This window comes from Lactuca saligna, chromosome 6 (assembly GCF_052625555.1).
Source record: "Lactuca saligna cultivar CGN05327 chromosome 6, ASM5262555v1, whole genome shotgun sequence".
Classification (NCBI taxonomy): Eukaryota; Viridiplantae; Streptophyta; class Magnoliopsida; order Asterales; family Asteraceae; genus Lactuca; species Lactuca saligna.
This window is the reverse complement of record NC_136422.1, coordinates 39,246,088-39,272,855: the sequence shown is the minus strand read 5'-3', so window position 1 is coordinate 39,272,855 and position 26,768 is coordinate 39,246,088. Positions and strand designations below refer to the sequence as shown.

Here is a 26,768-nt window from a genome sequence, read left to right as displayed (position 1 = left end):
GCTCACTAGACTCCAAAGTCCGACCCATTTAGTTTATTGCATTACAAGTAGTGGTAAAAGAGCATAAGAGTGTTGATCTGATGAGAGATCTATGAATTATAGGCCATTAGAACAATAAATGTTGTAAGGCTTGTATTATTTCTGTTTATGCTTATGTACTGTATTGACAATGACATCCATGTGTTTTTAATATAATGAAAACACATTTTTTCGGGAATGCTTTGATAATTTATTTATCAAATTTTTGAGAACAAATTCCGCAACATATTTCTTCAAAAGTGTACTCTGATTTTCAAATAAAACATAAACAAATTGGTATTTTCTGACAGTAAAATTGGGGATGTCACGTTACATAGCAAGTAACGACATATTAATGGGTGACATTGTGCATCCATCGACATATATATATATATATATATATATATATATATATATATATATATATATCCACAAACCAAAACATGATGACCTAAAAACGACGCCCATAGGTTAGGCTATAACCTAGCCAATATTTTCTTACCCAATTCAGGTTTCCATATTGTCATGAAAAACCTCTTCCTATATACCGTCATGCTACAATATATTTCTTTTAATTAACACATTGTTCCAGAGTAGAAATAACACGTGTTCTGAATTTCGTGTTCTTGACTGTTCTACGCCTTTCGAAGAAGTTCTACATATTTTAGACTTGTTCGTTGTATTCCAGAGTGCATTACGGAATCGATTTTGAAGTGTCACACTTGTAGCAATTTTTTGGCTATACTAATATTAATCATACAAAAACCCTAACTAACCAACAATCTAGGTAACATGAATTATTTCATATCAAAAACTACTAACAACAAACCAAAGATGCTAATTAGATGCCACAAATATATAAAGGAAACGATATATGCTAATTAGATGACATCATGCGATAATCCTTTAGTCTGAAATGCGTGTTCCTATAACTCCAAAATGACAAATAGAGAACAAGGTGTAATCTGAAATGCTTGTTCCAGAGTAACGAATCAAATGAATGATGTGGGTAACTCAATTTAAAACAGGTATGAAATAAAACATTCCTAACTAAATGGTTATTTTTCCAAAAATTTATGAAGCACTTTATTTTTTTAAAAAATACTTGCAAAATGAATAAGATTTTTCAATTTCTCAATGAACATTGCAATTTTAACAAAATAATTAATAAAGATTTTAATTTACAGGCTTAGAAAAACCGGCTTGCAACAAACACAACTCTTCTTCAAATTCAAAGGGCCCAATACCTAAAGCCTGATAATCCGAAACCCTAACGAACTTCCATACCCTCTTTTAAAAGACGACGATTCTAGGGTTTTGAGTTCTTTGCCTACACACTCAATACTCTCCGCCGATCGTATTTTGCGATCGAGAGTGGAACGTAAAGATGCCGGCCGGACATGGATTGAGGTCAAGGACTAGGGATTTGTTCGCAAGAGGATTCAGGAAGAAGGGTACCATCCATCTCTCAACATACCTCAGAACTTATCACGTCGGAGATTATGTCGATGTCAAGGTGAACGGCGCCATTCACAAAGGTATGCCGCATAAGTTCTACCACGGCCGTACCGGTCAGGTCTGGAACGTCACCAAACGCGCCATCGGTGTCGAAATGAACAAGCAGGTCAATTTCACCCTCTGTCTATAGCTAGGACACTGAATGTTTACGAATTAGTTACAAAAATACTTATACACGATAGTTGTTAATTCAAAGATACAATTGGATTAAGAGCTAGTATCTTTTCTTCAATCGCTGTTTCATTTGTATTAAAGCTTCTGAATTTGGTCTATAATATTTTGCTGCGTTTACTATGTCGACAAGGGATTCAAACAAATTTCGATATTTTGTTTCTTTCTCTCCTACATTCTGTAGCTTTGTGTTTATTCATAAACGAAGCTAACAAGTAACAAGATCAGTAGGTGATGCATATGAGTTTATTGAAAGATGTTTGGTATATACTACAGGTTGGAAACAGGATCATCAAGAAGAGGATCCATGTCCGAATTGAGCATGTGATGCCATCAAGGTGCACTGAAGAGTTCAAAAACAGGGTAAAGAAGAATGATGTTTTAAAAGCAGAAGCTAAGGCTAAGGGTGTGGTGATTAGTACTAAAAGGCAACCTTTGGGACCCAAACCAGGGTTTATGGTTGAAGGAACTACTCTAGAGACTGTTACTCCTATTCCTTATGATGTTGTCAATGATCTTAAAGGTGGGTATTAAGTTTAAAGTTTGTTGGGGTTTTGTTTATTTTTGTTTTGATACATTTGGAAACGTTAAAACCGGTATTTTGTTTCTTGTTCTTTATTTATAATCTAGAGTCATGTTTGCTATATTAGTGATTTGAAATGAGTTATGGTTATAAGGTACATCTTTGATCAATTTTGTTTTGTGGGCATAATTGTTTTTCTAGTATATGAAACCACTTTAAGTTGTCAATGTGTGCTTAAACCCTAAAAACCCTAAACAACTTAAGTTATTTATTTATTTATTTATAAAATTAAAGTCTTGTTTATTAGTTTATGTGGTGCAAAAATGAAGTTTTAGAGAAAAATTGTTTGTAGCATTATAATATTTAAATGCAATAATCGGATAAGATGTAAGAAAGAAAGGGATAAAATGTTGAATTTGGTATGTGTGGTGGTGTTTATGAAAAAGGGAAAAACGTGCTATGATCAATATTTGTGGTTTATTTACGGTTAAAAACAATAGAGCTTAAATGTGACTTGTTAAAAACTATATTTTTTAAGTCAAATAACCTATTTTTTCGTTATATCACATAACTCAAAAGTGCTTATTAGTTATATATCAAATTGTAATAAGCTAATAAACAAATTGCTTCTTATGGCATCAAGTAATCTAAGTTGGATAATCAATTGTAACAAAACTATGTGTAAAATTTGAAGTTTTGATCTAATTAGAAACAAAATGCAAAGGAAACTGATGTTTTGAAAGTTGTCTTGACTATGCTAGACAAACCACATACATTAATCGGTTTATATTGTCATCAAACTATCAATATCTTCGCTATACTTGTGGGGTTATCTTTCCTACTTGTCCTTTAATGTTGTAATATGGTTTTGTCCTTGCATCAATACACAATTCTTGATGAATAAAAACATTGCTTTTGTATTTCCTTTTGGTTGTGTTTGTGTTAACTTGAACTTTATGTATTTCCTTTTGGTTGTGTTTGTGTTTGTGTTTGTGATCATGTTGTGCAACATGCCTATCGCATTCTAATCATCGTAAGCTTCTTGTGTTAGTGTTGCACCAAATTTGATACAACAATCTTCTTAACACTAAATTTAATATAAAAAATTATGTTGGGTGGGAGATGATTTACATTATTTTTTGCACTAAAAGTGGTTTTAATGTCAAATATGATGTTGGATACGTCCTAAAGATATACAAGTCATTTTTAATTGATTGATGACGAAATGTCGAAATGTGAAACAAAATCAAACCATACGTTTGCGTTGAGTTATAAGCCCAATTCAATTTCGTTTATGTTTTGTTAATTTTATCTACCATTTCTTTATGGGTACAAATGTCTTTTGGCTCCAAAGACCATTTAGGTATTTGCCAATTCACAACATAGGAGAGGTGGTTGACCATTGTATCGAAAATTGACTCGATGAAGTATGGACATTTTAATAACAAAAAGGGGTTCGAAGTACCATAATTTAGATTAGTGGATTAGGTGAAGTAAAGTTGTTTAGTTGATTAATATTGTTATGCAAAATATATTTTGGTTAGTTAGCAATAAAGTAATTTATTATGAAAATCATGTTTTATTCTTCTTTTTCTTCTCATCAAAATTCTTTAAAAAAGAATTAGCTGGTCGTTTATTTTATAAAAAAAAATGAAAATTTCTTGTTGTCAAAGATGCTTTTTCTACCATTAAAAAACATGATTAGGCGTGTCACTTTTTATTTTCTAAGGTCAAAAGAGAGAAGTTATGTGGATCAAGTGACACTTTCTCATTAATCAAATTTTGTTTACTATTGTTTCTTCAAAGTTGTGATGTCAACGAATTTATTTTTCCTTTTAACGACTCGTTTAATCTTATATCAAAGTCCAATGACATAATAATAATTAGGTCAATGAGATAAAAGGAGTAAAATCTTGAAGTTGATCGAGATATGTCGAATGGACAAATAGCTATCTGTTTATTAAATTTTTATTACTTTAACTTTTTCAATAAGTAACATGTCAACTAATAAGGTGTATATATAATTATATATTAAAACAATACCTCTTACAATACTTTTGATCTACTGTTTTTAGACATTTTTTATTCGACTCATTTGACCCATTAGAGATGAAATATATTCCAAATCATTAACACTTTTTGCAAAACTACCAACAACTCTTAATCATTCCTCCATCAACTTCATAACACTTTTCTCACAACGTCTCTCACCAGCTCCCAACGTTCATTGTTATTCTCTCTATATAAACCACCTAGCTACTATTTCCGTATATCATCATCTCTCTCTCTGCATATACATATACATACATACATTCGTATATATCCACACATATATCTCTCTCTCTATCCAGAAGATAAGATGGAAGGTGAAACATCTGCGGTTAACATAGTGGAAACACCAAAAGAAAGGAAGGGGAAAGCGCCACTTTTGGCGGCTCCTCCAGGTGGTTCGAGCAGCAGTAAAGCAGTACCGGTGGTGGTTAAACCGGCGGCAACAAAAGGTGGATACCGGAGAGGTTTAGCAGTGTTTGATGTGGTTTTAAGGATAGCCGGTGTTGCTACGGCTTTAGGAGCAGCCATAGCCATGGGGTCCACAGACCAGACTCTACCTTTCTTCACTCAGTTCTTTCAGTTCAAAGCCAGTTACGATGATTTGCCAGCTTTTACGTAAGTTATATATATATATATATATATATATATATATATATATATATATATATATATATATATATATATATATATATATATATATATATATATATATATATATATATATATATATACTCTCTACTCATGCATAAACAGATATTACACGTATGTATAGTTTGACTTCTAAAGGTTAAATAGATTATGTTCTTATACGTTTATACAATAAAAATAATAATTAATATTAAAACGGGTACTTTTTAGTGCATTTCTAAAATGGATCGATCGTATCGGCTGATGATGGGGTTGCGTGCTCATTGACACTTTTAAAATAAAAATCTAACTTCTATAAAAATGATATTTGAAAGGGTTGTAAATAGATTGAATATTTTTTAGACAACTTTTAGTCTTGAACCACTTTCTTTGTATGTAACTAAATTTTTATATTTTTCTATTTGATCTATTTTGCGTATATGACGTTTTTTTATAACATTGATATTAACTATGTAACTGATGTTTGTGACATTAAACAGGTTTTTCTTGATTGCAAATGCTATAACAGCAAGTTACCTAGCCCTCACAATTCCGATTTCCATCGTGTGTATTTTGCGTCCAAAAGCAACCAAGCCGAGGGTTATCCTCATGTTCTTTGACTCGGTAAGATCCATTTAAAAATGATCTCAAGAACTAAATAATTTGTACATTTACATTTGGTTTTATTTGCAATCTCTTGTGTTTCGATCTCAGGTTATGGTTGCTTTGACAACATCAGCGGCTGGTGGGGCAGCATCCATAGTTTACTTAGCTCATAATGGCAATTCAGATGCAAATTGGCCTGCAATTTGTCAACAGTTTAACGATTTTTGCCAGAAAATTAGCGGGGCTGTGGTGGCTTCTTTTCTATCTGTGGTCATTCTCATGGCATTGGTCGTGTTATCTGCCTTTTCTCTTTAAACATGTGAAGTTTGTCATGGCGAATGTTTATTTTTCTTTTTAAAATCCGTTTGTTTATCCTCATATATTGTTGGTTTTTCTTGAGATTTAATGTTGTTGTTTTGAAATATATTATTAATCATACAAATTTTCTTTTTATATGCTACTTTGTTAGATTGATTAAATTCATTTCACTTGTTAGAACATCATAATGCATAATTTGATAAAAGAATTAAATTAGATGAAACACATGGTTGACATTTAAATTATTAAACTCAATCATATTAGGATGTCACCTTGAAGTTTAATGGAGGTGGAGACCATAAAATTCTTCAGTGGAAAAAATAACACCTTTTAAAATAAATGTAAAAATTCATGTTTGCTAATAAATTATTTTTTAAAACATATCATTATGCATAATAGCGAGACAATTCATTAAACTTTATAAATCTCAATACATGGTGGAACCTTACTTTTCATTTTTGGAATCAACAAGAATTTTATTAAGATCCACAGGCCTAGCAAGAAAACAAGACAAGAAATAATTACATACAAAGAAAAAGAGATCTACACTAATTTAAATGGCTAATATCTCATTTCTTTTACCTATATTCAAACCAAAGGAACACCAAAGAAACAATATTATTAATACTTTGGGAAGAGAAGCATTTCCTATTGAACACCTTATTGTTATTGTTTATTGCCTTCTTCATGCACCAAAGTGATCACCTTCTTCATGCACCAAAGTGATCTATAGCAAATAGCTTGAAGCGGTTTCTTCTTTTTTGGACATCAACTCCATGAAGTACTAAACTTTAATAGTTCCCCACCGACCAGATGGGATGGAGCAGAATGCCACGCCATTAAAAATTTCGACCTCACAATTTTACCACAATCAGACAACTAATCAACATATGGTATGTTGTTTTAATCCTATTTGGACACCTTTCACACAATTGGAGGTATGTTGACGCCTTTATCTGAGAGAGTCGTAGTTGCCAAGATTATGACTAAACATCCTCCCAAAAAAAACAACCTTAAGAGGCAACACATATTTAATCAACCTATTGTATCTCCCCAATCACTATTATATTTAGATCAATTGCTAAACACAAACATTCAATAATGTTGTTCCATAAGGCTCTAAGAAACAACGACTTCGATACTAAATATCTTGAAGCCTAAATAGGACAACAATGGAAAATTCGATTTAGTTCCGCACTTCCAAATTGTTGTTGGGTGCTTTCTTCCAAGCCTACATAGGATACTTGGTCATCAAACAAGCATTTTTTTTAACTTTTCAAAAGGAATATAGATTGGGGAATTTGTCTTGTAATCAGTCCATCCCCAGCGAATCATCTTTTATAGAAGAGGGTGTCTTCATTTATACCTACAATATAAAAACAAAAATTTATTTTGAGTTAATGCCAATATTATTGAGACCTATAGCCACTTTTGCAGTATTATTCCATACTATGGGGTATGAATTTTTCGCCAAACATTCCTTTGGCTTTCTTGTTAGGTTATTGAGTCCTTGTATAACCCAAAACCAAAGTGGGTTCTTTTCGGAGTTGATCCTCCACAATCACTTGACAAGTAAAGCAATGTTTAAGGCTCAAATACTACTTACATCGAGCCCACCCTCTTCTTTGGGAGAAAGCAACTTAACCCAAGTAACCAATTCATTTTTGACATTTCCCACGTCCCTCCTTAAAGGAAATTTTTATGGATTCATTCAATATTCTCAATAATGCATTTCAGGATTTGAACACATATAAATAATATATAGGAAGACTACCTAGTAACGCCTTGATGATGGTGTTTAGTTTTATATATTGGAAGCTTGCCTTGAAAACGACCGATAATAGGGATCCAATTCTTTTTAAGGGAAATATTCTCCCATATTGGGACCCCAAAATAAATGAACGAACGAAAGTGATGTGGATTCATACAAAAGAATTCTCACCAATGTAGTAGTCTCTCTAGATGTAGCACCAATATCGAACACCTTAAAGTTTGTGGATGTTTACTTTCAAACTAAAGGAAATGTGGAAGCAATGAAAGATACAATCAATTTTCTTAATGTTGCTTGTAGATTATTCACCAATAAAGATTGTGTTGTCAGCGGAAACAGGTGTGGGACAATGGACTCACATCTAAAAAATTTCACCCTTTCAAAAATCATTTTTTTTACACGCCGATCTCATTGCCACATTAAATCTCTCCATGTATAATGAAAATGAAACGCGATAGAGGGTTAAATTGTCTAACTCATTTTTTTATGGCAAACTTCTTAGTGGGGGATTTATTTACTAAAACCGAGGCAAGGGCTAAGGCAAGCCAACCTTTTATCCAACTTATCCATTTAGAACTAAAACCCATTTGTAAAATGAACGAGTTGAGAAAGTCCCAAGCTTTATCGAAATTCCTATTGACTTTTTTAGCCAATGCGTAAATCGCACTAATAATTAAAAGGACCTTCGTGAATATTCCTACATGCCACAAATACAAACTGAATACTGTCAATCATCTTCTTAATTACTAAGTTGAGTCTATTCGTACGGACTTAGCAATAATCTTATAAATACTACCACTTAAGGCTATATTTAGTTTGTAGTCCGTAAAGTAATCAAGTACTTTATCATTAGGATAATCCTAATAAAAGAGGAGTTGTATCTTCTAGCAAAAAATGACATCTGCAAAGTTTTGAACAAAATTCATGATATCATGTGGCAACAACTAACAATAGGACTTACTAATCTTAAACGTGAAACTGGTCAGGCCAAAGAACCTTATCATTACCACAGTCTTATCGACTCAAATATGTAGAATTAATAAAGAAGTAATTAGTTTATTAATTATTATGGTTTGATAGTTAATTAGAAACTAATTAGAAAAACAATTTGGGAATTAATCAACAATTTAATTAATATAATGGTTCAATATCAATTATTTAATAGTTGATTAATCATGAATATTTTCAGAACACTAGAAAGAAGTGTGGTGGATGAAAATTCCCTTAGGATAAGGGGAATTTCGTTCTTAGGGTTATCCATCCCATCCATGCTTGAGGATAAAGCCCTAGAAGGTATCTAAGGCTATAAATAAGGCCATATGGATTCATTCTTTCTTGCTCATTCTTGGGCTTGAATTTTCGCCACTTCTTTCTCCTTCTTTATGGACGAACCCTCATAGTTTGTCCCATCCTAATTATTTTTTCTTCTTCTCTTTTGAGTTCATTGAGTGTAAACCAAGAGATGAATTCTAGTTTGGGCCCTTTACATTCAAACAAGGCGGCACACACAAGAGCTTAAACAATAAGGTCTTTGCCTGCAAAATAGGTATGTGATTCTTCTTTGTATTTTCGTTTTTATGGTAGATGTAATTAGTATGAAACCATAGATCCATAGGTTGAATGTGCACTTAGGTATATCATAATTTTTTATTGTTCCGCTACCTAGTTTATAGTGTATTTGATGCATAGAAACCCTAATAAAAGAAATATGAATTTTGGTCACTGGTGGTAATCCACGCGGTAATCCACCTGATGTGGGATTGTTGTTTCAAGTAGAGGGCCACAACTTTTATATTTCTGATAATATTTGTGTAACATCCCAAAAACCATAGTAAAAATTTTCATTTTTAAAACCCCTTCAATAATCCACAAACTATACCAAAACATTGTTAACGTTGTAACGACCCAAAAATCAAGGGTAAAAATTTCATTTATAATATAGCTAAAACATTGATACAATTTATTTCAAACATTTCAAATCATCATTAAGTAAAAAATTTATCAGAGTTCATCCAAAAATCATTCATTGCAGAAATCATAGGTGTGTGCACTGCAATCAATCCAAACTCTTCTTTTCCAAATCGATGATACCTGATACCAAAACTGTAAACCGTAAGCACAAAGCTTAGTGAGTCCCCCAGAGCATACCTCACACACAATCCACATAACATATACCATATTAGCTATAAAAGCTACATATATCACATAAGCCATGCATACAAACATATAGGTTGCCATGGAAACCCTCCAAGGTCTTATACCATGTGCCATGGGAACCCCTACATGGTCACAATCCCCTGCCACGGGAACCCCCCGGGGTCTCTACTACCAAATACAAATCATGCAAAATAAACGTACTGGGATGCCATGGAAACCTTCCATGGTCTTATACCATGTGCCATAGGAACCCCCACATGGTCACAATCCACTGCCACGGGAATCTCTAGGGGTCTTCCACACGGTCAACTAGCATACCACATATGACTAATTGCCATGGGAACCCCCACATGGTCACATACATAACACATAATGTATCGATAACACATTCACAATAAATATCATAACTAAATAAATAGACCGACCTTGGTGCCTTAGACCCGTTGGTATGGTGAGAAGACTCACCTCGCACTGCAGAAGCTTCCCGCATGAATTCCTTAGTTGCTGCCCCGCCAGCTTCCCGAGCTGTCACTACCAATCAATATACCCAACTAGCAATTGGGTCCCATACCATAATCCTTAATCCATACATGGGGTAAAATGATCATTTTAACCATGGCCCAGTATGATCCAAAACTAAGGCCCAAACCCAAAACAAAAGCCCAACATTATAATGTCCATAAAACCAACAATGACCCAATTTTCCAAATTAGGCCCAAACCTTTCTAATGGACCTTATACTAAAGCCCAATATTCTACTTAGTCAATAATCCTATCCCCAATTGGTCCACGAAGTTAGGGATGAGATTTAGAACCGGAAACCCGGACCGGAACCGGAATCGGACCGGAACCGGAACCGTTAGAACTGGAATATATAAAACCGGTTCCGGTTCCGGGTTTAAAAATTGCCTTTATCCGGGTTCCGGGTAATCCGGGTTTGGGTCCATAGGGTCCGGGTAAAACGGGTCTAAAAACCGGGACCGGTGTTTGGAACTGGAACCACTTTTAGGGCCGGAACCGGTTTTTGTAAAACGTTTAAAAGATGCATATATCATTCGTTTCAACTCCGATTGACATGCGGTTTTTTCCAACATGTAGTTTAGAGTTTGTACATGTTTTTAGACTATAAATTTGCCATTTTTAGTTTAATATTCATTGATTTACAGTCCCCCAAAGTCAAGATATCAAAGCTGGAAGTTTTTAGGTTTTTAGTTTTTTTGTATTCGGTGAAAGTTTTAAAACATGCATATCTAATTCGTTTGAAGTCGGATTGATATGTGGTTTTTTGGAACTTGTAGTTTACAGTTTGTACATGAGTTTAGACTTTAATTTTGTCATTTTTGGTTTAACATTAAATGATTTACAGTCCTCCAAATTCAGGATATCAAAACTGAAAATTTTCAACTTTTCAGCAATTTGTTTTTCTACTTTGTATTATGTGAAAATGTTAACACATGCATATCTCATTCGTTTAAAGTCGGATTGACATGCGGTTTTTTTCAGAGTGTATTTTAGAGTTTGTACATGATTTTAGACTATAATTTTGTTAATTTTAGTTTCTTATTCAATGAGTTACAGTCCCCCAAAGTCGGGATATTAATATGAAAATTTTCAAAGTTTAATCCGCTAAGTAGTAAGTAATTACAAAAAAATTCCGGTTTTTCCGGGTTTTCCGGTTCTAAACCCACTTTATTCGGTTCCAACCTACCCACTTTATTGTTTTCGGGTTTTCCGGTTCTAGACCCACTTTACCCGGAACCGTACCCGGAACCGAACCGGAACCGGTTCCTATATACCGGTCCGGTTTTCGGTTCTACAAAATCCCATTAACCGGTTCCGGGTTTTCCGGGTCCGGGTCCATCCGGTCCGGGTTTGGACCCACTTTCATCCCTACACGAAGTCCCACGAAAATCTAATCCAAGGATTGGCCCAAACTGAGGCCCACAAATGTGAAATCCATTTCTATATTGGGCCACAAGGCCCATTAGGCCCAATTATTCCAATATTGGCCCAAGATACATTCAGACCCAACAAACCGCAAATCCAGGCCGAAAACCATTAGGGCCCAAAGGTCCGAAGTCCACCAAGGCCCAAGTCCTCCTGAGAGCGTACGCCCATTATACCTCTTCTGTACGCTTAGCGTACTGGGCAAATGGACTGTACGCGCATTGTACTACATAGTTGATGTGTGAAAACTCACTTAGTTTTAAACCTACTTTTAGGTGTAAAATAAACACACAAAGGCGGTGGACCTATCAATTGTGGTAAAGTCAAATAAGTAGGGTATCGAATACAGGGAACGACAAATTAAAACTAAAAACTAATTGTATCTAAATTAATTAATAAGTAGATGGTTTTCTCTAGTTTTACAAGACTAGAAACTTACTAACTATTACTTAATCTAAAAACTAGAAAAACAAAGAATTAACTAGATTCAATAATACGAAGAAAATTCTGTTTAGTTCAACTCAATTGATCCTATGGTTGATTTCAAGGTAATAGTGCAATGGATTAACTCTTTTGTTGGTTACCGATTCAAGTGACTAGGTTCGCATTCACTACACTAATCCTTAGTAAATAAACTAACTTAAACAGTGATCAGTTGTCTAATTCAATTTAATTCACTAGGTTAATTATTCGGATTACTTTAGACTTACAATAGTTAACTAATTTGGCTTTTAATTAACTTCTTGTTGATGGTCATCACACAAGCTTGCACATGGATTTACTTAATTTTATTATTAATTCTAGTTTCATGTTCATTAATCCTAGACATATAACAAAGTGGTCACATGGCATATGAGGTTGATAATCAAACGATGTTCATGCTATTTTATTACCTTCCTATTAACAGAAAATTAATTATCATTCACACACAAGGTTCTTTAGCAAGCTAAAATAACAGAAATCACCAACATTGAATTAATCCTACCAATAATCAAACCATAGTCTCAATTTTGTATCCCCAAACAGAAGTTTAAGAGTTTTAGCTCATGATTGAAGTAAATAACAACATAAAAACGAATTCTAATTGTTTAGCCATAATGGAAAACAAAAGATTAAGTAGAATGATGAAATTTGCCTCAAATATCCTTCAGGATTGAATTGTAGCTTCTATCTTCGTCTTCTAGGGTTTCTCTGGCCTCTGAATTGCAACTAAACTCTCCAGAATCGTCCCAGAAGTTTTTTTTTTCCGATTTGAGAAGTTATCTTTATATTCACACATCGACTCGTCGAGTCAGGTGCAGAATCGTCGAGTCCATCTCACAATCCCCGTATGCGATAACTATCTGGGTTTCCGAGTCGTTATCTTCTCTAATCTTCACTTGGACTCGCCGAGTAGTCGACCTTACTCGCCGAGTAGGTGTTATTTTTGGTGTTTTTTTTTCTTTATTCAATTTACGAGCTCCTAACCGCTTCTCCTGCTTCCTTTTGCTTCCGAGCTTCATTTTTGGACTGAAAATACAATTCAAACACTTTTAAGTACCTTTTGTCCATGAAATGCAATAATTTAGCTAATAAATGAATAAAAATCTATACTTAATATAAACTAAATATACACATATCAATAGTACACCCAACGTACAAACAACTCATGCCCAAAATCCATTAAGTGCTTAATACTTGATCTCACCAGTCCAAATCACAAATCTGAGCTATACTTAACGTCTAAACCTATAAAGTCACTAAATGGTGACTTTGCATGCCCCAAACAAACCTAAACTCCAAAAATGGCATTCTTCTTCCATAAAAGTGACCCTAACTCATGCATGAACCCATTAAGACCTTCAAGATGGAAACTTTATGTCTTAGAGACTCAAATAGCATCAAGGGTGGCAATCCCAAGTCTAAGAATCAAATTTGAACCATAAAGCTTCATCCTTGGGACCAAAAAGGAACCAAAACCCAAAAATGGTAGATCTAAGAGATGAATGATCAAGTTCCAAGCTTTATAAATTCATCAAGCTAAGAATGAGTACTAAAATCCAGATCCATAAGCTCCTCCTTGATTCCCATCTTTGCATCAAACGTCATCTTCTTAAAAATGGATTAAACACCCCAAAAATGGACTCCATAAGCTCAAAAATGCCTCCATAGATGATATATGAAGATTTATAGGGTTTATAAGGGTGGAGGCTGAAGATATTAGGGTTAGGTTATGAGATAAGGGGCTTAAATAGGGTGCAAGACCCTAAAATAGGGTTCTCATCTGACTGGAGTACGCCCAACGTACTCCGGGGAACATTTGCGACCATCCTGGTTAGTACGCTCAACGTACTCCAAGGTACGTTCAGCATACTAACTTCTTCACTAGTACACCCTGCGTACTCTTTGTGTACGCCCCGTGTACTCGGCTAAGCCTGAAAACCACGAAACTTCCGAAGGCCATAACTTCTTCGTTATAAGCCCGATTTCGACGATCCTTATATCCACGGAAAGGTGACGAGAAGCCCTACACTTTTGACAAGTCAAACCTTTCTTAAGAACTTCCAAACAAAAAAGCCCAAATTGCCACTTTACCGAAATACCCCTAGGCTCCAAAACACGAATCGAACACTCGGATCACTTCTAATACATCACCCGCACCGAAATGGGCCTAGATCTTACCTTCCCAAAAGCCAAAATCCTTATAATGACTGACCTTTGAGCCACATCCTCATACTAGGAGTCAATTCAGAACAGAGCGTTACAAACGTAGTCAAAATCAAAGTATCACAAAATCATCAATCAAGAAAATATCCAAGGATGATGTGCACAATCACGCCTCCACCTTGCATCAATCATCTGTTGTACCTGAAACCATGAAATCAAATTATAAGAACAAAGCTTATTGAGTTCCCCCAAAATACCACCACACAACATATAACAACATGCATACTAGGTACACAACCATTGGACTGGATTACCTCTGAGCCCACAACACGATTTTGGATTGCCCACCTCGCCAACAACTCATGTCTGGATTGCTCATGAACCCACAACATAAGTTTGGCTTGCCTTTCCGGCCCACAACTTATGTTTGGATTGTTCCTGGGTTTGTTAGCTTCAACACAGAATAGTATTGCCTCAACCCAACCACATTATGTTGACATATGCAACATATACACATATAACAATAATAGATAAACATGCAAATCTTAACAGATCACTACCCCATAAAAATATCCTAATCATGATACATAATCTATTGGGTCGACATTGGTGCCTTCGACCCCCAAGTATAGTGAGGAAACTCACCTGAACAACTCAACAAAAGCTCAATAGCTACCTCAACAACAACACAACCAACCCAAGATTCCTAAACCCAAGTTGAGGCTAATCCTTATCCAAGTATTCAATTATACCCAAGTTTGACCAAAAGTCAAACCGGTCAAAATTTAACTACCACGTCGTGTCCATCTATGACCATGTCATGGCCCACAAGCGACAAAATAGATGATAAATCATCAATCGCCACATTGTGGCAACCGAAGGCCACGCCGTGGCCTTCAGTCTGAAAAGCTTTTCTTCAATAAGAGCTTAAACCATAAAACCAAAACTCATAACATCATATCTAGCTCCTAATAGCTGCATAATAGATAAAATTTCCAACTTTATCCATTTTGATGGTCCAAACATACAAGATCTAGTCTTCAAGTCTCAAAAGGGACCAACAAATGCATATTTCTTAACATAATCCATTAAGTCAAATTCTCCAACCTTCAGATCTGGATCAACATATTGTTTGGATAGATAAAGTTTCCAACTTTATCCATAATGTCTCAAGCTTTCAAGATCTAAACTTTAATATACGAAAATGACCTAAAGGACCAAGATAACTTGCATGACTAAAATAGAAGGCAAAAGATCATAACTTTCCTAGTCCATGAGGTCCAAGAAGCATTATAAACTGATCAAAAGATGTTGGAGTCCACTCAACTCCAATATTACCCATAAAATGAACCAAAAGTTCCAAAAACCCTAAATAACAAGATCTAAAGAACTAGATAGCAAGATTGGAACTTTATATTTACAATAATCCATAAATGTAGTGCCTTTGATGGATTCGAACTTGAAGCATCATTCTTTGCAACTAAAATAACCTTCTTGATCTTCTTATTTCATCAAAATAACATAAAAAAAAGCATCCAAAAAGGAGAGACGAGAGAGGAGGAGATCAAATCTTGAGGGTGGAGGCTAGGCTTTCTCCTAAGAGGTTCTAGAGGTGATGGAGGCTAATAAAATGCCCAATAAGCTTAAATATTTTAAAAACCCTAAAATCATGGGCTTGGGCCTGACTGATCATTGTGTCGTGGCGACTGATCGTCGAGCCATGGTGACTATCACGTTGTGGGCTCTGATCCCCACTCTGTGGCAATGGTTGTCACCCAAGTCGATCTTAACTTCAAAAAACCATAACTTCTTCGTTTCAACTCCGTTTTTGACGATCTTTATATCCATGAAAAGTTTTTGACAAGCCCCACACTTTAATTTTGTTACTTTTGACTTAACACATGTCGATCTAAAAACCATAATCCATGCAAGAAGCCTAACATATTACTTTTCCCATTTTACCCTTTTTCTTCCAAGAACAAATAGAAGGATCTGACCACTTATCTAACATTATCATCATCCAATAAGGTATAAACCCCATTACCTTGAAGCCCAACGTATCGCTAGGTACGCCCTGCATACGCGACTACTTACCATCCCTCTTATTAAGTGCTTAATCCTTTAAGAATTTACGTCCAAACTTCAGATCTAGACAACAAAAGATGTTCTTAACCATAAAATTTCCAAATTTATGGTCTAACATGGCTATTAAGTCCTTAAATCCAAAAACCCTAGTCTCTTAACCCATTAAGACCATCTACCACTTACATGGAAGGAAACAAGTGACCAAAAACCCAACTTTATGACTTAACACCCATTAAATCCTCTAAAAGGACAACTTAAATGCCTTGGAGTTCCTTCTACTCACAAAGACCAAGTTTGGTACCAAAAGTGGAACAACTACCTCCACAAGATTTCTACATCAAGGTTGAAACTTTTTACCTCCACAAGGTGCACAAGGGAGACAAGATCTTGGATCTAAAGCCTTGAGTGAAACACCACCACCTTAATGTTCTTCCTTCTACTCCAAAACCTCCAAACGGCACCAAAAATGGCTCAATAAGATTCACAATGCACAAATACTCTTTAGGGTTCGAAATGAGGAGGGATGTTGGAGATAAGAAGGTGCACGAGGCCATAAATGTGTTTAAATAAGGTCTAAACCTTAAAATTTAGGGTTTCCACCTTGAATGCGTACGCTCGACGTGCCAGCATATGCGCTGCGTATTAAGATGATCCAGGGTATGATCTGCGTATGAGGGTGTACACCTTGCATACTCTAGCTACTCTAAAATCACGAAATTGCCATATGAGACTAAACTTTGCAAATAGAGCATAACTCAAGGGTTAAAACGAATACATGAATAATAGATGTTACAATAAGAGTCACAAAGATAGCTAGCATCCTACATAACACAATCCAATGGAACGAAATTGGTGCCTTTGACCCACAAGTATAGTGAGAAGACTCACTTAAACCATTCAATAGAAGCCCAACAACTATCCTAACATCAGAACATCCAACCCAAGCTTCCTAAACCCAAACCGAGACAAATCCTTAGCCAAATGCTCACTTCTACTCAAGTTTGACCAAAAGTCGATCGATCAAAAAGTTAACGGCCAAAAGTCAACGGTTAAAGTTGACTTCAGCCGACTACCATGTCATGGCCCACAAACGACAAAACAGATGGTAAATCCCCAGTCGCCATGCCGTGGCAACCTAAGGCCACGATGTGGTCTTTATTCTGAGAAGTTTTTCTTCAATAAGAGCTTAAACCATAAGGACCAAAGTTAAAATATCAGATCTAAATCCTAATAGCCTCGTAATGGATAAAGGTTTTAACTTTTTCCATTAGGAAGGTCCAAACCACAAAGATCTAGACTTTATGTCTCAAAGGGACCCAAAAAAAATGCATATTTCTGTACTTAATCCTTTAAGTCCAAGTCTCCAACTTCTAGATCTGAATCAACAAGAAGTCTCGATGGATAAAGTTTCCAACTTTATCCATAATATTACCACAATCTTTCCAGATCTGAACTTTAATACACATAAATGGCCTAAAAGACCAAGATAACTTGCATGACTAAAAGGGAAGGCAAAAGATCATAACTTTCTTAGTCCATAGGGTCCATGAAACATTCCAAATTGATCAAAATATGCTGGAGTCCACTCAAATCCAATATCACTCATAAAATGGACCAAAAGTGCCAAAAAACCCAAATGACAAGATCTAATGAACTAGATAACAATATTGGAACTAAATACTTACAATAGTTTAGTAATGCAATGCCTTTTATGGATCCAAACTTGATGCATCATTCCTTGCAACCAAAAGAACCTTCTTGATCTTTAAACTTCATCAAAATAACATAAAAAGTATGTAAAAGAAGAGAGGGGAGAAGCTCAAATCTTGAAGGTGGAGGCTAGGGTTTCTCCTAAGGGGTCCTAGAGGTGGTGGAGATTGCTAAAACGCCCAAAAATGCAGATCCTTATGCTTAAATACATTGAAAACATAAAATCACGGGCTTGGGCGTTATAAACTTCCACACCATGGGCTCTGATCTCCACTATGTGGCGACGATTTTCACCCCAAACCACCTCAACTTCAAATAACCACAACTTCTTCATTTTAACTCCTTTTTCATCGATCTTTATATCCACAAGAATGTATTGATGATCCCTACACTTCTATCTAGCTAATTTTAGCTTAACATATGTCGAACTAAAAACCATAATCTATGAAGGAAGTCAAAAACATCACTTTTCCTATTTTACCCATTGACTACAAAACACAAACCAAAGGCTTAGATCACATAAACAATATTATCAACATCTAATAGGGTCTAAACCATATTCCCTTGAAGTCCAAGGCCTTTAATTGATCCATTTATTGTCCACAACCCCGAATTAATAAACTTTTCGAAATAGGATGTTACATACGGTTTTGTGGTTTAAACATTTTCAAGTACTTGTAGTTCCAAAAAGAAGTGCCCGACTTGACTGCGCATTATGCCCCGATGATTTTCTGCACTGATGATTGTTATTTTACTTTGATGATAGTGATATGTTACATTATGATTGATTTTGGAACAAATATTGTGTGAACTTGATGATTTGAAAATGAACGTTTTTATCGGTATTTTTGGTTGTTACACATCGTTTCGAGGTCCTCACCCCCGACATAATTTTTTTAAGAGTACCGATACTTGCATACTAGTTAAAATTTGTTGGTCACGCTTGAAAGTCATTTTTTTTGTATTTCAAGGTGTTCACCAAAACTTTCCTTAAATAATTGCAAGTCATTTGATTCCGTTGAGTTTTTCCCCGAATACGAGGTAGCTCGCTTCCCTTTATCCCATCTAACTAGACTTCAAAGCGGTTGTTCCGCTATTATCTTTTAGGTATCATCGTTAAGGTCAATTGGGTACTAGGTATCCAAAGTTACCATGTAGTCATTCGATTCTAATGTTCTAGACTGTTTTGATTCGCCTGTTGGTGAAAGAGTCTTTGAAGTAAGTTCCCATTTTCGGGGCATTTTTCATAGCCCCCCTATGCTTTGAGATGGGTAAACATTTTCCCATTATTTTCGCGCCAATATTGTTCTAGCACCATATTGAAAGTGTCGAAATCATTTCTTTCTACTTTTATATTGAGTGAAAAGACTGTTGTAAATGCCTTTCAACTTTGTAACCTATGTTTTCCTGTCCCATCATTTTTCAATAAGGGCGCCCTTATTCTGATAATTTTCCATGCCTGCACCACATGAATTGATCCAAAACCCATTCACAAAAACCATTGTGAGTTTGGTGGTTTGTGGACATCAAGATGAATATCTAAGCATGAGGTAATGTGACTTCTTTGTCGTGGGTCCATTTTTTATGATCTTTTTGCATTCTGTTTGTTTATTTGCCTCTTTTTTTTTTTTTTTTTTTTTTCCTTTAAGGTCTTCGATTGTTCGGTTGGTTAAGTTTCCGGTATCGATAGTCAAATACTGCATCTTCTTGGGATGATTAAAGGGGTTTGCTTGAAATTGTTGTTTTATGGAACGAGTTTGGTTGAAATGGTTGTTGGAAAAAAAAATCTGCTAAAGGGTTGGTTATTGAAATGTGTTTTATTGAAAGAAATTTTGTTGAAATGGATTTTACAGAGAGCCTTAGAGTAAGCTCGTAAAGTTACAATTATTCTAGGAATTCATCAAATATGACTTGTATTACCTGGACGATAGAGGTGTTGTGTTTAGATGAATCCGTTTTTTTTTTTTTTTCGCGTGTAGAAGTGTTTTAATTTCGATTGGTTAGTGGTTTGTTTGAGTTGTTCTCCGTTATTAGAGAAAAGAAGTTGGAAATGAGAAATACATGAGTATGGTTTGAAAAGATAATGTATAATTTATAAGAATGAGGTCATGTATTTTTAAGTGAATTGGTGAGGAAAAAAAATTAAAATATTAAAAAAAAATTAAAATATATTTTTATCCTTTGAACTAACAAAAAATTCAATTTGGTAACCATATCACCTAGCCCACACTAGCCACTCCACATCACAACGGTGGTGTTTACACATGACCACATTTAACACGTCAACACCACACTTGGTGCGCTATGGGTATGATATGTCTTTAGTTTTAGAAGCTTTATTTTTATCCAACTTCATTCACGCCTTTTAAATATTTTTTTGTCCTTTTAGTTTCCAACCAGACAAAATGGTCCCTAAACTAAATAAATATTACAAAGGTGATCCTTATTGGTCAAAGTTTTAGTTATCATCATACAACGAATGAGAAGACAAACGGGCAACAAATTGCGCCGCTAAGCCCTTTTGTATGGTAAAATCAATTCTTTTGAAGGCTACATCCACAGATCTAGGAGATATGACATTGCTATGCATGATTCGTTGTAGTCTATTAAGAAGCTCCACCGCATTCGACACAAGGAAACAAAACGTATCAAATGCAAATTGTATGAACGCGTGTTGATTTTCCATGCACGGTTTCTCATGTTTGGTAACCTTGCATGTAACAACTTTTAATGCAGTCTGTCCCGTCGTGAAACCCTCGACCCTCAAGCTTACGAGAGAGGATACCCCTGTAAGGTCCACACATGCGTGGTTCCCTCCAACCCATCAAAAAATCAGAACTTCAGCCGGTCTAAGGGATGACCTTCCTTGTGTCGGGTCAATTAGGAAATTCACATGAGCCTCTTCCTTGACGGAAACCCCGACACACTTACATATGTCGACCAAAACATCCATAACCATATCTTGCTTGTATTTGAACCCCGGGAATTCTTTGCAATGATACAATATAATAACCAAACATATACAATAAAAAAACTAAATCTAAACAAATTGAACAAATTAACTAAACTAAAAAAATTTCTTAATTATATTGTAAATTTACTAAATATAAATAAATAAATATAAACGAACTTCTAGGAACAATGCAGACGTAGGTATGTCGATGAGACGATGACAACCTCTAAAAAAAAACCTACATCGGAGATGATCTAAACATTGCAATATTGCAAAGAGGGAACTATTTAGTGCAATTGTGCAAAGAAGTAATTCTTTAGCGCCAATAATAAACCATTAAAAGTACTGGAAGCCTCAAAAGCATAGATATAGGCAAAAACTCGTCCTTTTCTTTCAGCTGAGGGAGAGAGAGAGAGAGAGGCCAAATCGACTCGATCATAAACACAGACCAACACTCTCTGTATCTCCCAGCTGGGTTTAGGGTTTCAGGGAGATTAGTCCGATTAATTGCTCTCAAATCAATCATCGATTAAAAATGGCCCAAAGTGGAAAATTAATGCCCAATCTCGATCAAAACAGTACAAAGATCCTTAATCTTACTGTCCTTCAGAGGATGGATCCTTATATCGAAGAGATCTTGATCACTGCCGCTCACGTCACCTTCTACGAGTTCAACGTCGACCTAAATCAATGGGTTTGTTCTCTTCTTTCCCTCTTTTTTGCTTTTCCGATAGCTGATTACGTTCCCAAGTCCAAATCATTAGTTTTTTGGAATCAATTCGTAATTTTTTGCTGATTTGCGCAAGGGTTTGTCTATTTTCTGAATTTTGATCCTTTTTGATCAACTGATGCCACTTCTAATAACATAGAACTGTGATTGAACACACACACACACACTGTGAAGTTGAAGTATTCTAGAAGTTATCCTCTTCCAGAAGAATATGCAACTGTTAAGTATAGGTACCAAAATACAGTTTCACATGATCAACCAAAAGTTGATATCTTGTACACAATCAAAGAACATTCTCAAATCTTATAACATCTACATATTCTCCACTTCTTTTGGGAATATTATTTAGTTAGTTAGATCTCGTGTTATCATTTTTATCTTTTCCCTTCTTTTAATTTTGAACCTTGTGTTCTCTGCTTAGAGCTTGTGCAGGAAGAACCCCTTTGATTTAGGATCTTCTTCTCTGAAATCATTAGCTTATATATTTCCATTTGAATGATACAAGTCTTACTTCTTCAATCCTACTGTTTCATTGTTGAAAGTTTATAATCCACTCTTGATAGCTCCAAAAGTATCTTGAAGATGTTTTATAATAAGTGAGACATTTGTTCATTTCTTATTTCTTTTTTCTTCTTCTTTTGTTTCTCAGAGTCGCAAGGATGTTGAAGGGTCTCTCTTTGTCGTTAAGAGGTGATAGTTAATTCAAATAATATTATCTTTTTAATTTCATTTCCTTTTATAATCACATGACTATGATATTATTATATTATATTTCATAAGTGAACAGAAAGAAATGATTTTTTTAAAAAGATTGATAATGTGTTATATTTTTTGCTGTAAGTGTAGGAACACTCAACCAAGATTCCAGTTTATAGTAATGAATAGGCGAAATACAGGCATGCTTCCTTTAATGTTATGTTTTGTATTTCATTGAGTTTATAAATTTGTATTTTATTTAATTTTTATATTCTTTGGCATGTTTATTTACAATTGGCAGAAAACCTTGTGGAAAATCTGCTAGGAGATTTTGAATTTGAACTTCAAATTCCATATTTGTTGTATCGAAATGCTGCTCAAGAAGTCAATGGAATTTGGTTCTACAATTCACGTGAGTGTGAAGATGTTGCAAATTTATTTACCAGGTATTTATATTAATTTTCTATAAAAAAATAAATGAGGGATTGTTTTAACAAAGTCTTTCTGTATTAGTTTTATTTCCATTAGTGGATAAGTGATTCTATCTAGAGTAAGTCTGTATACATAAAGACTGTTTCCTTTTCACACCAAATGAACTGTGTAAATGTGAGTAAATGACCATATTACCCTTCTGTGAGTAAAGACTTTGTGCTAAACAATGGTTAGTTTATTTAGAAGCATATTCACAAACATAATCATTTTTGGGCACTTGATGTGTATTTGTCAACAAGATCTCTCTGAGGCATTTAATCAAACACCTTACGTGTTTCCTTCAGATCTCAACAAAACAAATTAAAACATAAAATCCAAAAGAAACCCCAGAAACGGATTTGCATTTGTGAATTAGTTTTCAAGATTCTGCACAACTTGATAAGGTCTTAAGTTGACATAAATATATATATATATATATATATATATATATATATATATATATATATATATATATTTTAATTAATAATTTATTTTTTACAGGATACTTGGTGCATATTCAAAGGTTCCCCCCAAGCAGAAGGTGAACAAAAGGTAGTTAATAGTTAATAGTTAATATCATTTTCATCTATCATGTATTTTATATCAATTTTTATACTATAATTAATCCAGCTGTCATTATCAATTTTCATTTATATTTTTATTTTATTGTGTAGTGAATTTGAAGAACTTGAAGCTGTACCTACATCTGCTGTAATTGAAGGACCATTGGAACCAGGTTTGACCAACACTCGGTCAACCGATGTACCTGAGGATTCTTCATTTGTCAACTTCTTCAGTGTATGAATCTATCAACCCTTATTTGAAGTTTTTTATTTTTTAAAATTTTTAATTAATAAGATTTTTATTTGTTAAATTAAGAAATTTAAACGTAGTAAAAACTCATGAAAACCTGAAACCAGAATAAGATTATTATAAAAAGTATATTTCCTAGTTATATTCAGAAAATAAAATTGCTATTGAATTTAATAATAATATCACGAAATTTCTGAAAAAAAAAAAAGGATTCCCTTCATTACAAATTAAGCAAATAAATAGTTTTCTTTGGCTTGTTTATTGTTTAATCATAATTAATAGTTTTCAAAGGTAAAAAATTATAATACAATGTATAGTATAGTTTTATCTCTACTTTATATATTATTTAATCATAATTAATAGTTTTCAAAGGTAAAAAAGTACACATAATAAAAACTCATTAAAACCCAAATAAGATTGATGATAAAAAAAATATTTCTGAGTTACTTTTACAAAAAAAAAAAAAAAAATTCTAATTATTTAAAAAATTAAATTGTTCACATGTAACAAAATTAAATACCATTATTTTAAGTTAGTTTTAGAAACCATTATTCTTATTCTAGATTATGTAAACAAAAAAAAAAAATCAAAATTATAAATTGTGATTCCATTACAGACGGCTATGAATTTGGGACACAATCCTCCAAATCAAGTAGTCAATTCCATTCCGACTTACCACAACTCAACACCAATTCCATTACCATCTCGTGACACCCCTTCCCCCATCCCAAACAATCCACCACCACCACCACCGCCATTACAAAATCCCTCATCTGACAATTCCAATTCCGACCACCCTGTCAACAATAACACCAACAACCATGTAACTAATCTTATAAAACCTCTTTCTTTCTTCACGCCTTCTTCTTCTTCTACACCTTCGCCTTCACCATTAATGAGACAACCTTCTTCATCTGTCCCTGTTTCCGCTCTTCAACCGCCTCTCAATGTACAAAGAAACGTTGGAATCCCGTTGCTTCAACCCTTTCCACCTCCCACTCCGCCGCCATCACTGACTCCGACTTCCAATTCCGCCCCGTTTTATGGACCGCTGACCAGGGAAAAAGTTCGAGATGCACTTGTAATGCTTTCACAGGTATCAATTTCTATCTTAAAAACTTTTTTTTTGGGTATAATGTAGAAAAAGAATAACGTACTTTCACCTTTTTTATGATTTAGAGGAAAGTTCAAAAGAGAACTATTATTATTATTATTTTTTTTTATAGATTTTGGCAGTGTTTTTTTTTTTTTAAATAATGATAATAATAATTATTATTATTTTTATTGCTTTAGCTGTTGAATTGTTAGTATAATCATAAAAAAAACTAATAATTGAGTGGCTAAATCAATAATGGGAAAAATGTTTTTTTTTTCTTTAATAATTTAAAAAGGGAAATATCTGATAAAGTCCCAATATTTTGTGTCAGTTTACGGTTTAATCCCAACATTTATTTTTTGAACAGAAGAGTCCTAATAATCTATCATTTTCTGTTGAAAAAAAAAAGGATTTTTTCGTTAATTTGGGTAAAATATAAAATAATCGGGACTTTTTTGTTCAAAAAATAAAAGTTGAGATTAAACTGTAACCTGACTCAAAATATTGAGACTTTATCAGAGATTTCCCATTTAAAATGATTAAGAATGTAATGGTTTATAATCACTAAAGAAAAAGTTAAGTGGCTAAATCTGAAATTACAATTGCTTTTCACACTATTTTTTCTATAAGTTCTTTTTGTATTAAATAAAAAACAAAAACACATAGTTTAACGTTCACAAGATTAATTCGTATTCCCATTAAGTCCATTAAGTTTAAAAGAAAACACTTTAATGAGAGAAAAAAAAAACTTTGATTTGCATGGATGAGTTGTGGAAACACAAATGCAATAGAAAGTAATAAAAAAAAGTTACATTTTGAATTCTATTATTTTCTTTGTGCAGGATAACCAATTCATTGACATGTTCTACCAAGCATTACTTAAAGTACATCAATCATAACATACTTGAACAACAATTATTGTAAGATTGCTTTAATTGCATATATCATCTTCCAAATCACCACAAACATGCCGCCGTTTCTCCTCCCTCTTCCGCCACTGGCCGCCTGTTCAACATAGTTTCTGATAAATGTCTTAGAAAAAGAAAAGTTGGATTTTGAAGATTTGAAGACTTTTTTTTTTTTTTTTGGTTTAATCTTTGGCTTGTAAGTTGTAACACTATAGGCTTGTTATCATGGTTGTATTGTTGGAATTTCAAGTTTTTATCTAAGAAATCAATTGTTTTTTGGATCAATGCTTTATCATAGTTGTATTGTGGCAAATGTCAAGTTATATTTATTTTATGATAATCATTATGCCTAAATACTTTTTCAGAGAGATTTTTTTTTTATTTTTTATTTTTTTATATATTTTTTTATTTTTTTTATCATCATAATGAAATGTTTATGTATTGAAAGATTTATATGTTTAAAACATATTTTAAAATGATATTATTAATAACATATGATTATATGTAGGGTCATATTAATAACAAGCTAATATAAATATATTATTTATAAGATTAATAAATATTTATATCTTTTGCAATTAATTGGAAATTATTTATACTATGAGAATGTTAATTTTCGATGTTAAGTATCAAAATATATCACAAGTTATGATATATGCTATGTATATTCTTTTTGGACTAAAAAATAAAACAAAGGGTATTAGAGACATGGTGTGTCTTGAACACATTGGATAATGATTTGAGCTTGAAAGCTTTCATCCCTCTCTCTATGTGCTTTTCTCTCTTAATTAGTTAAGACAAAGTAAGAAGAAAATGTGATATTTTCATTCTCTTTTAAGAAAAAAAATTATCTTTTATCTTAAAGGCTTAAGAGTTTCTTTGTTGCAAGAAGAACTAGTATTCAAGTCTCTTAGTTATTATTGATGGATATCTCTAGAGTAGCTCTCCTTAT

General features: G+C 33.9%; 3 protein-coding genes across 3 annotated transcripts; all 3 read left to right on the top strand.

Moving 5' to 3' along the window:
- Positions 1 to 1,310: 1,310 nt before the first annotated feature.
- On the top strand, positions 1,311 to 2,351 carry LOC145001186 (large ribosomal subunit protein eL21x/eL21w). The gene is made up of 2 exons (XM_078960541.1): positions 1,311 to 1,642; positions 1,984 to 2,351. The coding sequence occupies exons 1-2, from the start codon at positions 1,406 to 1,408 to the stop codon at positions 2,239 to 2,241; spliced, it is 495 nt and encodes a 164-aa protein (XP_078816667.1). The 5' UTR covers positions 1,311 to 1,405; the 3' UTR covers positions 2,242 to 2,351.
- Positions 2,352 to 4,494: 2,143 nt separating this feature from the next.
- Positions 4,495 to 5,968, top strand: LOC145001497 (casparian strip membrane protein 1-like). The gene is made up of 3 exons (XM_078960875.1): positions 4,495 to 4,897; positions 5,410 to 5,533; positions 5,624 to 5,968. The coding sequence occupies exons 1-3, from the start codon at positions 4,590 to 4,592 to the stop codon at positions 5,828 to 5,830; spliced, it is 639 nt and encodes a 212-aa protein (XP_078817001.1). The 5' UTR covers positions 4,495 to 4,589; the 3' UTR covers positions 5,831 to 5,968.
- A 15,525-nt stretch (positions 5,969 to 21,493) lies between these two features.
- Positions 21,494 to 25,952, top strand: LOC145000963 (mRNA-decapping enzyme-like protein). The gene is made up of 8 exons (XM_078960273.1): positions 21,494 to 21,796; positions 22,482 to 22,522; positions 22,679 to 22,728; positions 22,830 to 22,974; positions 23,501 to 23,551; positions 23,674 to 23,797; positions 24,429 to 24,908; positions 25,751 to 25,952. The coding sequence occupies exons 1-8, from the start codon at positions 21,638 to 21,640 to the stop codon at positions 25,805 to 25,807; spliced, it is 1,107 nt and encodes a 368-aa protein (XP_078816399.1). The 5' UTR covers positions 21,494 to 21,637; the 3' UTR covers positions 25,808 to 25,952.
- The last annotated feature ends 816 nt before the right edge of the window (positions 25,953 to 26,768 follow it).